The sequence below is a fragment of the Balearica regulorum genome, chromosome 13, assembly GCF_011004875.1.
Source record: "Balearica regulorum gibbericeps isolate bBalReg1 chromosome 13, bBalReg1.pri, whole genome shotgun sequence".
Classification (NCBI taxonomy): Eukaryota; Metazoa; Chordata; class Aves; order Gruiformes; family Gruidae; genus Balearica; species Balearica regulorum.
The window spans coordinates 362,637-375,079 of record NC_046196.1 but is presented as its reverse complement, the minus strand read 5'-3'; the positions used below and the strand labels follow the sequence as shown (position 1 = coordinate 375,079).

Below are 12,443 nucleotides of genomic sequence, written 5' to 3'. Positions count from 1 at the left end.
AGCCTCCGTTTTAACACACGATCGTGGACGACCTCAGTGCCTCCATACCCTTGCACAGAAACAGAAAGCACTGCTGCCCAGCTCTCCCCCTTCTCTGTCAAGGAACAGATTTAGGGGCATGGTGGAAACCCGGTCCTCTCGCCCAGCGGAGCAGCACCAGCAGCGTGGGCAGGCACCGTGGGGATCCACACCGTGAGTCTGAGCTCTGCAGAGGGAGCTGCTTGGCAGGGCTGCTGCAGGAGTCTCTTCCCACGTGTAGTGGCTCCTTCAAGCTTTCAATTCCTCTGTGTCTCCCCCCTTTTACCCCTTCTTCCTCTTTGCCTTGTTATTTTTCCTTTTGACCACTTTTCTATGCTCTCAGGTCAAGGGTTTGCCCTATGGAAAGAAAAAGCTTAGCCGAAAATTAGGAGGTTTAATCAAAGCTTCTCCAGACAGCATGAACAATCACCAAACATTGAACTGGACAAAATGAAAGGCCATTCAAATGGAAACAGAGGGTTACGCAGATCTCCCTTAGCACAGAACTTGATGCTATTTCACCACCCCACGTGCCGCCCTCATTACTGCAGAGACCGTGGGTGAAGCCGGGGCGGGGGGGGCTGAGCAGCAGTGTGGCAAGGGCACCATCATGTAGCATCTCTTCCCTCCAGCCAATGCCACTGCTGTCAGTGACATGTCCAGAGGCTGCAGGACTGCGCTGGGAAAGCTCTCCTCTGCCCTGTACCCCACGCTCAGGATGTGCTTACATGCTTCAGGCTCTGGGCATGCCCTGAGTGTGTCATTCCTACCCCCTTGACCGTGATGAAAGCATTAGCAGGAGTGGGGGGAGCCTTCCTGACCCTACAGGCTCACTGGCGTAGCTCTCCTGAAGGCACTGGAGAAGAAACTTCCTTTCCTGGGGGATATGAAACCCCATCTCCCCGCCACGCTGCAGGTGCATTCCCAAAACCCAAAACGCCAAGCTGAGCGGAAGGACAGAGCCGTCTCGAGCACTGCTGTGCCGGGCAGCTGTCCTTGGAGCGCAGCGGTGGGGTGCAAGCTGGGGCAGATGTGCTCTGCTTGCTGCAGAGATGTGCAGTCCCTTCGCAAAAACTGCACTAGATTCCTCTCTAACAAAGAGTGCATGCCTTTCCTATCCTGTCCTGTCCTTTCCTATGCCATTTTCCTGTGTAGCATCATGTGCTCCATACTAAGGATGCGAATGCTTCGGCACGTAGGTACTACCAATAGCGAGAGAGTTCTCCCCCGTTTCCCACCCGAAGCAGCAGCAGGATTCCCATCTCCTCAGGCTGATGCCAGACTACCTGCTCAGACCGATGACCTCCTCTCCCTTCAGCGGCTGGCTCAGCACCCACAGCACTCCCTTCACTGTGACTGCAGAGGTCTGGTCCAGATGTGCCCCCCACCCCAAGCTCTGCATGGTGCCTTGTAAGGAAACGTGCCAAGAGAGGCTGTTCTGCCCCTCCAGACACGGTGGGCCTGGTTCTAGTTTGGATGTCTGTGTGCAGCACTGAGACTGGCTGCAGCAGCCTGTGCTTAGCTTAGGGCATCGGTTGTTTGCATGCCGGAGACCCAGGAGAGCATAGCGAGCGCCTGTGCTCTGCAAAATAATATGTCTATTGTGATTGTCTGCAGTGCCCCGCGTAGGTGGCCATGAGCAGCATGTAACGTGCTCCTGCAGGGACCTGTCGGGCTCGGGCTGCTTTTAGGCAGCACTTGGCCTCTGCCTGTCCGCCCGGGGCTCCTGCCTGCACGCTGGTGCAGGAGGGCGTTGGGTGAGCTTTGTGCCCCCGCTGCTGGGCTCCTGTCCTGGTGCTGGTATTTTGCAGCTGAAGCGAGTGAGGCAGAGACAATGTGCTCGAGGATTCTGTCTGAGGGGAGTTTGGGGAGGGGGAGAGGGAAAAAGGCTGTTAGATCTATCGCTGGCAATTTAGATTCAGAGACATTTCATCTGCAGTTCCCTCAAGTGTTGAATTGAATAAAACCAGCAGCAGCAGTGGAAAAGGAGGTGGGGGAAGGGCTCTGAGCACTCTCGGCTAAACAAAAAGAGACAGGCAGCTCATAAAAAAAAAGAATTGCATCCTTGGGCTGAAAATACAGATTCACAGGGAAGGGAGGCGAGCGCGTGGCAGAGCCCACCCGGCAGGCAGGGAGGGCCCTGGGCAGGGGCTGCCGAAGGCTCCCAGTGTTCCTGCAGCCTGAGCAGATCACAGGATTTACTTCTGGGTTTCATGATTTTCTGTGGGTTTTTTTGAAGCTCCAGTTGTAGAATCAAGCAGGAAGAACAGAGTCCCAGGCTTTGTTTGCGGCTTAAAAAAATTCTGCTTCACTTGCCAGTGCTTCAGGAGAAAAGTGCAAAAGCAAAACCCTCAAGGGTCAAAAATTCAGAAGAAAATCTAACTTAGCACTTATAATTTTTTAAACACTTGCTGACTCGTGGTTCCCAAATGCAGTGATGGGACAGCAGAACTGTCCTCATCACTAGCTGTTTCTATTCATCTGCCTTAGAGAGGGAATTGCTGCTGGCTTTTGTTCTGGCTGTGCATTGCAGCATTTGTTTTTCTCCGGGTCTGTCTTTCATTCCCCAGATATCAGGTGAGGACAGCTTTCAGAGAGCCACTCAGCCCAGCTGAGCCTGAAAGGAGAGTGGCAGCCATTCGAGAGAATTAGATTACAGCAGAAAATATATTCTTGGGGTCTCTGTTGCTTTTTGTGTGTGTGGTGCCACCACCTCCATGGCGGTGCTTCCATGGCAGCTTATTAAGTCAAGGGAAGCATCAGGTGTCTCCAGGCTGACTGTGACCTTCCCTCAGGACACCCCTAGTGACGCCGTGACACTGTCTGCTGTGCTGGCGGCACCTCTCTTCGCTGCAGGTGTCCTGGGTGCTTTCTGCCCACGGGAACCAGCCCTTGCACTTGGGCATCTCTGGGGTGGCACCATGCGGGTCCCGCTCTGAGACGCAGCCCTTGCACCCGCTGCAGCCCCGTCTGCCCGGCACCCTGCCGTGATGGCAGCGCCTGCTCCCAGCCCAGCCCGCGGGGTCTCCTATTCGTAGAATTGTTTTGGTTGGAAAAGACCTTTAAGATCATCAAGTTTGTTGATCAAATCAGAAGTTACTTAAGCAGTTTGCTCCCTCCAAGCAGCCTGCCAGGCCCCCCAAAAGCCGCTGGCTCTCCTGATGTCCTCCAGCAAGCACGGCGGCAGCTGAGTGGGGAACAGGACTTCTCTTAAGGTGCTGTCCTACTGTTTCATCAGGTGCTGCAGTGATTTAAGCCAATATAGCTGTACAGAAAACCTCCTTACGGCCAGGCCAGCGCAGCACTTTTACAAAGGCTTACGGAGCAGCAGCACAGCTGTCAGCACCTATTCGGGCACAAGGCAGAGTTCTAACATGTGTTTACTAACATGTACTTACTGACATGTCCTAATCCTCTCCTGATCCCTAGTGTGGACACAGCGTGTGGGCAAGATTTGTATGTGATCGCAGTCCAGAACGCCCTCGCGTGTGCGTGAGCTGTGGCCTGCCAGAGGGGCTACGTCACTCGTGCCTTTGCTTATCTCACCCACCTCAGGCGTAAGGCCGTTGGTGGGGTGCATGGGTCTTTACCTGCGGAATATCTCGGCCTGCTTTGAGCCCTGTTAGATAACAGTACAATGTCAGGAACTGGTCTGCACCAGCATTTCTAGCAATAGTGGGAGATGAGAAGCCAGAGCAGCACCAGGTGCTCGGGCAGGACCCGTTCACGCTGCTCAGGTTCCTTGCCCACTGCCTTAGATGCAGGGTGGAGAGGCTGCCTGACGCTCCTCGGAAGGTATTTCTTCCAAAAATGTGTTCCTGCCTCAGGTGGAAAGGTAGGTCTTTTGTTTGCCCCTCCCCACCCCCCCCATCTTTATTGACCTCCTCACCCCTTTATAACACCTTTATAACACCTTAGTTATCTTACGTCTTTCTTACATTTTTCACAGCCCTGCTTCAGACCACATGCATACATGCACGCGGAGAGCACGAACACATGGCCGGCGTGCCACGTCGGCCAGAGTGCGCTCCCAGCACAGCGTGCCCACACGGGGAGGCTGGGCACTGGCGTAGCACCGGCGTGTGAGTGGATGCTGGTATGCAGCCTCAGGGAGAAACGGGTGTGGGAAGGCAGGTAGGATGGCATACATGGAGGCACCTGGCTTGATGCAGCTCTCCATGCTTCACTGAGAGAAGCCATTTGAATGAACAGCATGTCAAGTCGGTACCCCACAGCTGAAGTCTGGCCGGCACCGAGTTACCCAGCACGACCTGCAGCGCAGCTGGACATCTCAGGCTGGTTTCTGAAACCGTGCTGATTGTGACTTGATCGAGCTCTGTGCTTACGTTAAAATGTCCCCTGCCTTTGCTGGTACTCACGTGGAAGTGCATGTGAAATACAAAGGCAGGAACAGGGTGAGGAGTCAGGACTTCTCAGGGCAGGCACCAATACCTTTCTTTCAAGTCATTTCAGCTGTAAAACAGGGGTCACGATTCTGATCTGTGTCACAAGGATTTGGGAGCCTGATTAGCTAATGCCTGTAAAAGACTGAAGAAGTCTTACTGTGAATCTAGGACCAAAGAGTAGAGAATGAGAGAGGCTGTCTTATGGGCATGCATTATGCTGCCCTGATTTTCTCCCTGTGTTATCGATCCAGCGGCTTGCTAAGACACAGCCCTGCCTGCTGTAGTGGTTTAATTCATTTTTAAACATCATTATTTTTCATGTTGTGGTCTTCCCCTGCTTGGGGTGCTTCTCACTGCCCATCCCCAAAAATGTCCATTCCTGTCTGTGTTTCATGGCGTGCACTGCTCCCACATGTGTGCGCACACCCAGGAGATGGAGAGGCAGCTTCAGCTACACTAAGCAATTAAACTCCGGTAGCTCAGGGATGAGCAGGAGGCCGTGATTTTCTTTTCCTTTGCAGTAATTGCCTCTGCAATCAGCTTTGATCACCCGAGAGCAGAGGAGATGAGTGCTGCAAGTTGACATCAGTGGTTTTAATATATCCATTTACATATACAGGAGCAGTGCAGCATACAGCTTTCCATAGCGCCTCTGACCTGAAACCATCGCCGCTCCATAGACACCTCATTTAATTTAATACTTCACCGCCACTGCGGAAGCCACAGGATGGGGATGGGAGGGGGGATAATCAAGCCCTCACTCTCTTGCTCTCTGTGAATGTCTGTAGAAATGACATGAAAGTAATTGCTTTTGAAAAGCAAAGCAGAAATGGCACAATTGATTCCACTTAAATGAGAAGAGAAGGGGTGGGGGTGGGGGATGTTCACCCTAAACATGCCACCTTCTTTCCTGCTGCAAGCAAATCGCTTCGTGGGTCTCTGTGGGGACGAAGGAGAGGTGGGCTTGTCTCGGAAAGGCATGCATGGGAAGGAGGCAAGCTCAGACAGGCAGTGCTGCTTTGAGCAGGGTACATCCTCTCAGCTAATTCGGACCCAGAGACGGAGGCTGCCTCGTGAAGCCGTATGACATCCCCTATTATCACAGGCATTTCTGCTCCTGGGGAGCTGGCAGGGAGCCTCACTGCATTGAACATCCTAGAATTATCCTGCCTCCAAAAGACACTCACCCGCCTTGCAGCTGGGGGAAGGAGGTGTTCGTCCAGCGTGCTGAGGAGACATCAGTTCCTCTCCGTCTCTCACCCATCCCAGATTAGCCCTGTGGATAAAGCTTTGTGAGCCCACGGTTTGGAAGCTGTCCAGCCTGGTGGTGCCGGTGGATGCCCATCCTTTCGCTAAGGGCCCTTTGCCTTCTCTGTGTACTGCCTGGCGCACACCTCTGTCTCCTGTTAGCAGGAGCTGGGACCCGGCCGTGCCGAGGTGCAGCCCTCCCGGCCGCTGTGCCTGCCCCGAGCACCCCTCACAGCCCTCGAGGTGCGGGCGCTGGGGGTGGTGGTGGTGGGAGGGTCACTGGGGTCCTCGGGAAGGGAAGGGAAGGGAAGGGAAGGGAAGGGAAGGGAAGGGAAGGGAAGGGAAGGGAAGGGAAGGGAAGGGAAGGGAAGGGAAGGGAAGGGAAGGGAAGGGAAGGGAAGGGAAGGGAAGGGAAGGGAAGGGAAGGGAAGGGAAGGGTGCTGCTGGTGCAGTTTGCCTGGTTAAGCAGCCAGCTATCTCAGGGGTTTGCTGTGTCCTTGACCAGAGCGCTGTCAGGCGGCAGGGGGTCCTGGGGCCAGCTGTGCAGAGATAAGTCCTCGCATGGATTTTAAGTATGTTGCTGCTCCTCGCCCTCTCAGAGTGGGAGAACAAGCATCCCCTAGATGCTTCACTACTTTGTTGTCTCTTAGTTCTTCGTCTACTCAGCATGGCAGCCGGCTTGTCTGTGCCCCAGACTCCAGCCACAGCCAACATCTGGCTTTGCCGTTTTTCCAGCTGCCAGGAGTTTCCCTGGCTGTTCATCCAGTCTCTACAAGTGGGCAGAGGAGGTTGAGGACTGCTGTGGAAATGTTGTGTCTGGGGTTGTGAGAGGGACGTGGCACCTCAGCCCAGGTGCCATGGCTCGAGGCTCGCAGGCAGTGGTGCAGAGCTTGTCAGACCCACAGCCTGGCAGCCTTACGCAGCGGCGGGGGGGAGAGAAAGTGATTTGTCTGTGCCAGGCTGAATGAGGTGACGTGTGAAAAGTCCTCCATGCCCTACTGCTTGTTCTGTTCTCTGGCAAATACAGGAAGAAACCACCACACAGGAGTCTCAGGGAATCTTCCTAGATTGGGAAGACTCAGATACATTTGTACCAAGGCAAAGCTGAGTATTTGCAGACCACCTCTAGTACTCACGTTGCGATGGAAGCCGGCTGTCATTGCCAGCAGAGTAAGAGTGACTCTAGAGTCTGGCAGTCCTCTCTGCTGGACATGAGCATGTCCTTTGCTTTTCAGAGCACGTGGTGTTCACTGCTGGATCCTGTATTCAGCACAAAGATGGTCTCTACTATTGCAATGTACAGGCGTGCGAGCACATGTGCATACACTCAGATCCACTCAGAATTTAAACATTTTCTTTTTTTCCTTTTGGTGGGCATTTTGCTGGACAGCTATGACCTTTTTCGCTGTGGGTTTGAATGGTTTACGTGCATACGGAATATGGCTTGGAGGAATGCAGGCTACTGTGCTGATAACAATGTCTCCAATACATCTTTAATGTAGACATTAACGTCATTTTATGTTAATTACATGCAAATTGATTATTAATATATTTATTGAATGTTGACAGCTGGGTGACAGTCTTCAGTAAATATGTTTTACTAATCAGTTAGCATTTAATTAATATCGAAATTCTCTCTAGGTTTAGTAAGACAGTTAGTGAACATTAATTAGGCCCCTCAGTTGCTGTGTATGTTGCAGGACATCCCTGGTGCTGCTGACAGGGCTCAGCCATGCTCGGCACCTCAGTGGGGCACAGGCAGGCAGGGGGGCCTGGAGGAGGCTGGGGCAGTGGCATGGCCAGCAGGACAGACGGACGCATGCCCGGATGGGAGAAGCCTCTGGGAGATGTAGCTCCAGGGAGAGCCCCACGCATACAAGCTGCTGGCTGGAGCAGAGCTGGTGGTGGCCAGGCAGGTCCCACATTCATACGTGCCACTGCGGTCATGGCAGAGCTGAGGCCGTGCCTGCTCGGTGCAGCGTCATGGGCCCTGCAGCGCTGGCCAGGCTGGCCATGGGAGCTTGGGATGTTCCTCGCCTCCCCGCATTTGACCCGTTGTGTGCTTCAAGACCGATGAGCCATGTCTGTGCCCTGCAGCAGGGCTGCTGGCGCTTGCGGGGGCAAGTTGTAGGACAGGGCAAGGCAACAGGTCTGGGCAAGAAGTTCAGGCACAGAGACTTGGGCAGTTCCATGCCTACGGGCTCTCGGGACCTCTGTCCTTCCTGTTTTTAGGAAGAGATGTATAACCTACATGGACCTGTTGACAGGGGAGAAGAATACATAAATTCTATAAAAAATGCTATAAATCCGTTCTTTGTATGTTGTGCCTTGTCCCTGCACCTCTGCACTTTGGCACAGGCACTGCTCTCATCCAGTCTCCGTGAGATGTCTGCCCTGTCTGTCCCCTGCACGTTACCCCGTTAGTGTTATCAGGAAGCTCTGGAGAGCCCCTTTCCCCATGAAACAAAGCTGCTTCCGGTCATTCCTGAGCAGTAAAAGCAGCATGCTGTTCTCACCTGCAGTGATCACTTTGCTGCACGTAGGACCCTTGGCTATGGCAAGGCATTGCACAGCCCCTGGCCAGCGGCACAGAGGACTTCTTAATGCTGAATTTAAAACACCAAGCAGACCAATTCTTGAGCTATGTGGCCAGCATTTTACCTTGCCTCCCTGTCATGAGCAGGGCAGGAGCCACACAGAGCCTTTGCCCCTGCCCCACGCTCCTCTCGCCGTTGGAAGGTGAGCAGCATCCCTGAGACGTCCATTGCAAAGGCATCCGGGCCAGTGGCTGGGGAGCCGCTCCACCGCAGGGCTACTGCAGCACCGTTAGCTCTAGCAGATCGATACTTTAGTCTTGTCATGCTAATTGCTCCTTGGTTGACATTCATGATCCTTTCTGCTCCCTCCCTGTGTAAACTATTTACAGCTGGGGCGCCAAGAAGTGAAAATGCCAAGCCCTCAAAGCCCACTCCTGTCCAGGCGGGACAAGAGGGGTGGATGACCAAGCTGCAGGGTACCAGAGCTCCCCTTCCCCTCTGCTCCGTTGATGGTGGGCGTGGGGCAAATGCCTGGAGGGGTCCTTAGTGCGGGGTAGAGGAGCACAGAGCCCCAACAAGCAGCCAGATCAGGAGCTCGTTATTTAGTTATTAGTTAGAATAACTTTGGTTTTGCTCGGTTGCTCTTTGCCTCCCTCACCCAGACTGTCTGACAACCCCTCCGTAAGCAGAGGAGGCAGGTACCCCAGTGCGGCAGACTCCCTGTCTTCCCCGAGTTGGACATATCACTGCTGCTGTGGGCGTGCGTGTCAGATCACACCTACCATATTGGCTTCCTGTCCCCAGAACATCAGGTTTTTGCAGCTACTGTGTGCGGGGGGGTGTCTCCTCCCGACAATCCCCACCCCCAGCAGCATCAGGCCTGTGCTGTTCGGGGTTTTGTTAAGCCGTTTAGTATTAATTGATTTTTTTTTCCATTTTTTCTTTCTTTCCCTGGGCGGGTCAATAGCTGGATGCTCAAGAGCAGAGGATCTATCAACTGCAGACCAAGCAGAGGGAGAGGCAGGCAGAACTGGAGCAGATACGCAGCCGGATCCAGCAGCTCAGCCAGGACCCGGAGGCCAGCCACCAGCTGCAGGAGGAAGCTCAGAAGCAGGTAGGAGAAGATGCCAGTCCACTCTATCTCAGCAGCCCAGGCTGGGAAGGGAACTTTATTTAATGCATTCACAGCAATAGTGATAATCTACTCGTCTCATTTACATGGCAGCATAAGGAAGGGCTAAAGATGCAAAAGTAGACTCTGTCAACTCCCAATGAGGAGGGAAAGTCCAGGGAACCGGGGAGACAGCTACGGCTCTGCTGACTGCAAATAGGTGCTGGGATTGCACTTGATTTGAGGGTGTGACTGCTGTAATGCACAGATGTCCTGGATGTTGCTGCTGCTGCTGTCCTCCTCGGAGAGAAGGGACCAGGGTGGCTGGGAAGAGAGACGCCTCCTAGTACAGCACTGTCCTAGCTGGTGGGAACAGTGACGTGTAGTGAACCAGGCTTGTTCAGATCTGGTCAGCGCTGCTGCTGTGGATGAAATCCTCGATTTGCTCCAGGACACTGCAGACAATTAGGGCAGGAGTACCCTCATCGCCCTGCGGACCTGACAGGAGGCCTGCTGGGCAGCGCTTGTGCCAGTCCTCTCTGTGCTGGGTCTGTGCCTCTGCCCTGCTACAGCTCCTCTCTTCCCATCCCTGTATTTCAGATGCTGCCAGGAGTCAGACCGATTGCTCAGACAGCGTATTCCTTCTGCATGTGAATCTGGCTTGGGAGAGCATGCCGCTCCCCCGTCTCCTCAGCCATAGGGTTGTCTGCCTGATGTCCACTCGGGCACCTGTAGTCGTGAGCAGATTTTGACCGCAAGTCGTGATTCAGATCCATAAGGCAAACAGAGGTGAAGAGAGCTGATCCTGAAATATCTGTGCAGCTACTGCTGCTGCACGCTGCAGGATTACTTGCTCAACCTGCATCTGTCCTCCATGGTACCCACTTCTAATCTCTTTCAGCACCCCATAAGCCAGAAAAAATATGTCTATTGTAGCAACTTGATAGTTAAATACTCTCAGTGTTCTGGAAGACTAAACCAGGTAAACTCGATACTGGAGTATCAGGTACCAGCATGCTGGATAGCAAGAATGAGCTGAGCACAGCTGGTTTGTCTGAGCAGCAGCTCAGAGAGCAGCATTTTAGAATCAGGGGGTGGGAGGGTGTCCCCTTGTTGTTCAAAGTGGAAACATTGTGTTTCACTTCATTTGGTGATGATGAGTATGTTCACAGGAATATGAACATATATGAAGAATATATATATATTGCATCATATATGACTATGATACAATGATTATGTTCATTGCATTTGACTGAAAATAACGAGATATTGTTCTGTTTACTGCCAAGTCATCCACTGGGGGTGTGCGTGTGTGTGTGTGTGTAGACAGCACAGTGTGTGGGCTGAACCGTGTGTTGCCTTTTTTCTGACTGCCCACTAGAGAAGACTGGGTGCGAGAAGTTTGTGTGCCTTTGTCTGTGTGCATGAATGGTGGAGGACAAATGAGTCTGCAAGTGTGTCAGCGCGTGCCTGCGTTTTGTTCTGCGTATGTATATGGGTGACCGTGTATTGATTTGTGCAAGGACAGCATGGCAGGGCAGCAATCACACCTCTGTTCCTTCTTACAGTTACTGAGTCTTACTCCCATCCCTCCATCCAGCTCTCTTCAGCTGAGCCTAGCTGCTTGGTTTTGGTGTGAAAGTGGCAGATAAAACCTCCCGGCTCTAAACTTTCTCTTACAAAACTCCCAATTAAAGTACTGAACATGAAGCCCTGTTACATAAAAATATAGCATTATTCTTGGTCAGAACACTGTTCCACCTAGCTCTGTGTCTGGCAGCAGCTTATGCCCGTGCCTGGGAAAGAGCTCTCCTCCCCTGGGAAAAACAGGGGAAGCTTGTGATGTTGCCCCAAAATGCTTGCCCACCTTCTGTGGTGAAGGGGCTTCCTGAGCCCAAGTGGGAGTCTTTGTGTTTAACAGCCTTTGGGAATTTTCATCCATAACTTGTCAAACTATTTTTGTAACTAACTCAGATATTATCCAGCTTCTGCAATGTCTTGTAGTAGCAAGTTCCACTGCTTAACCACACGTGGGATGCAGAGCCACCTCCTTTTCTTTATTTTGAACCTGTCCCCTGACAATTTCTATTGTATTGTGGAAGAGACCATGAAGAGTCATTCCTTGGTCACCTTCCCTGTGACACTTCTGATTTTATAGACCTTTGTCGTGTTTCCTTTCCATTATCATTCTTCCAGACAGAAGGGCCCCAACCTTTTTGGGGTTTTTTTTTGAGCCAGACATGGTTGCTGATAAATCTCCTGGTTTGGGGACTTCAGCATCCCACGGCTGGCAGTCCCAGGATGCCTGTAGCAGGCTGCACATACCAGAAGCCCTCTGCAAGGAGTGTCAGGTGTAATTTAGCACTGGGAGCATGAGTTATGGTCCTGCCCTTTAAGGAAAGGCTAGCAGCACAGCCCTGCCTGTCAGCTGAGTCCCCCACCTGATCATGAGCTCTCCTGGTGAATGAATCAGGATTTGGCATATCGTTGTTTAATACAGCCCCCATGCTAATGTCTTTTTGAAATGAAACCGAGAAAGCTGTTAACCTCAGTTAGCCAGCTGTCCTCACCGTGACCTGGATAAATCATCATAGCAGGAGCTCCAAAGAGCACCGCTCTCGCTGCTTTGGAAAATGGAGCTGGTAGGGAAGGGCTGTGCTTCCAGCTCATGCCAGGAGGGCTTCTCTGCACCAGGGCTGTGCAGCGAGGGGACTGGTGTGTTCTCATGCCAGGGACCCTGCTGGTGCTGCGGGCTGGGTCTCAGGTCCTGCAGACTCGTCCACTGGCACGCTCCGTCCCCAGAATGGCACCAGAGGAGTCGTGGCGTTACACTGCGGGTGGGAGAAAGGCAACGTGTTCTGTCCAGGAGAGGAGAGGGGAGATTTCCACAGTGACCCCAGGGACTGGCTCCTTCCGCCACTCAGCCACGTCCAACCATCCAGCCCCTGCTCATGACCAGGTGGTCTTCCATGTTTGCTCCCTTCAGCTGGAGGCTGAACTTTCTCCAGGGCCGTCTGCTTCACCACATCTGAAGGCAGCTAGCCATGAGATGCCTGCCTCTGTGGTGGGAAAGCATATAAAGAGGACAATTTGGTAGTTACCACAAGGAGATCTAGATCTGCT

The 12,443-nt window shown here is 52.9% G+C and overlaps 1 protein-coding gene across 1 annotated transcript in view; it reads left to right on the top strand.

The window, feature by feature from the left end:
• Nucleotides 1–12,443, top strand: part of LOC142603762 (uncharacterized) — a 43,755-nt gene that overhangs the window by 20,362 nt on the left and 10,950 nt on the right. Inside the window, exons 5-8 of the mRNA XM_075765983.1 lie at nucleotides 5,694–5,858; nucleotides 5,891–5,915; nucleotides 6,323–6,524; nucleotides 9,177–9,323. Coding sequence (XP_075622098.1) covers nucleotides 5,694–5,858; nucleotides 5,891–5,915; nucleotides 6,323–6,524; nucleotides 9,177–9,323 — 539 coding nt within the window. The remainder of the gene's footprint in view (nucleotides 1–5,693; nucleotides 5,859–5,890; nucleotides 5,916–6,322; nucleotides 6,525–9,176; nucleotides 9,324–12,443) is intronic.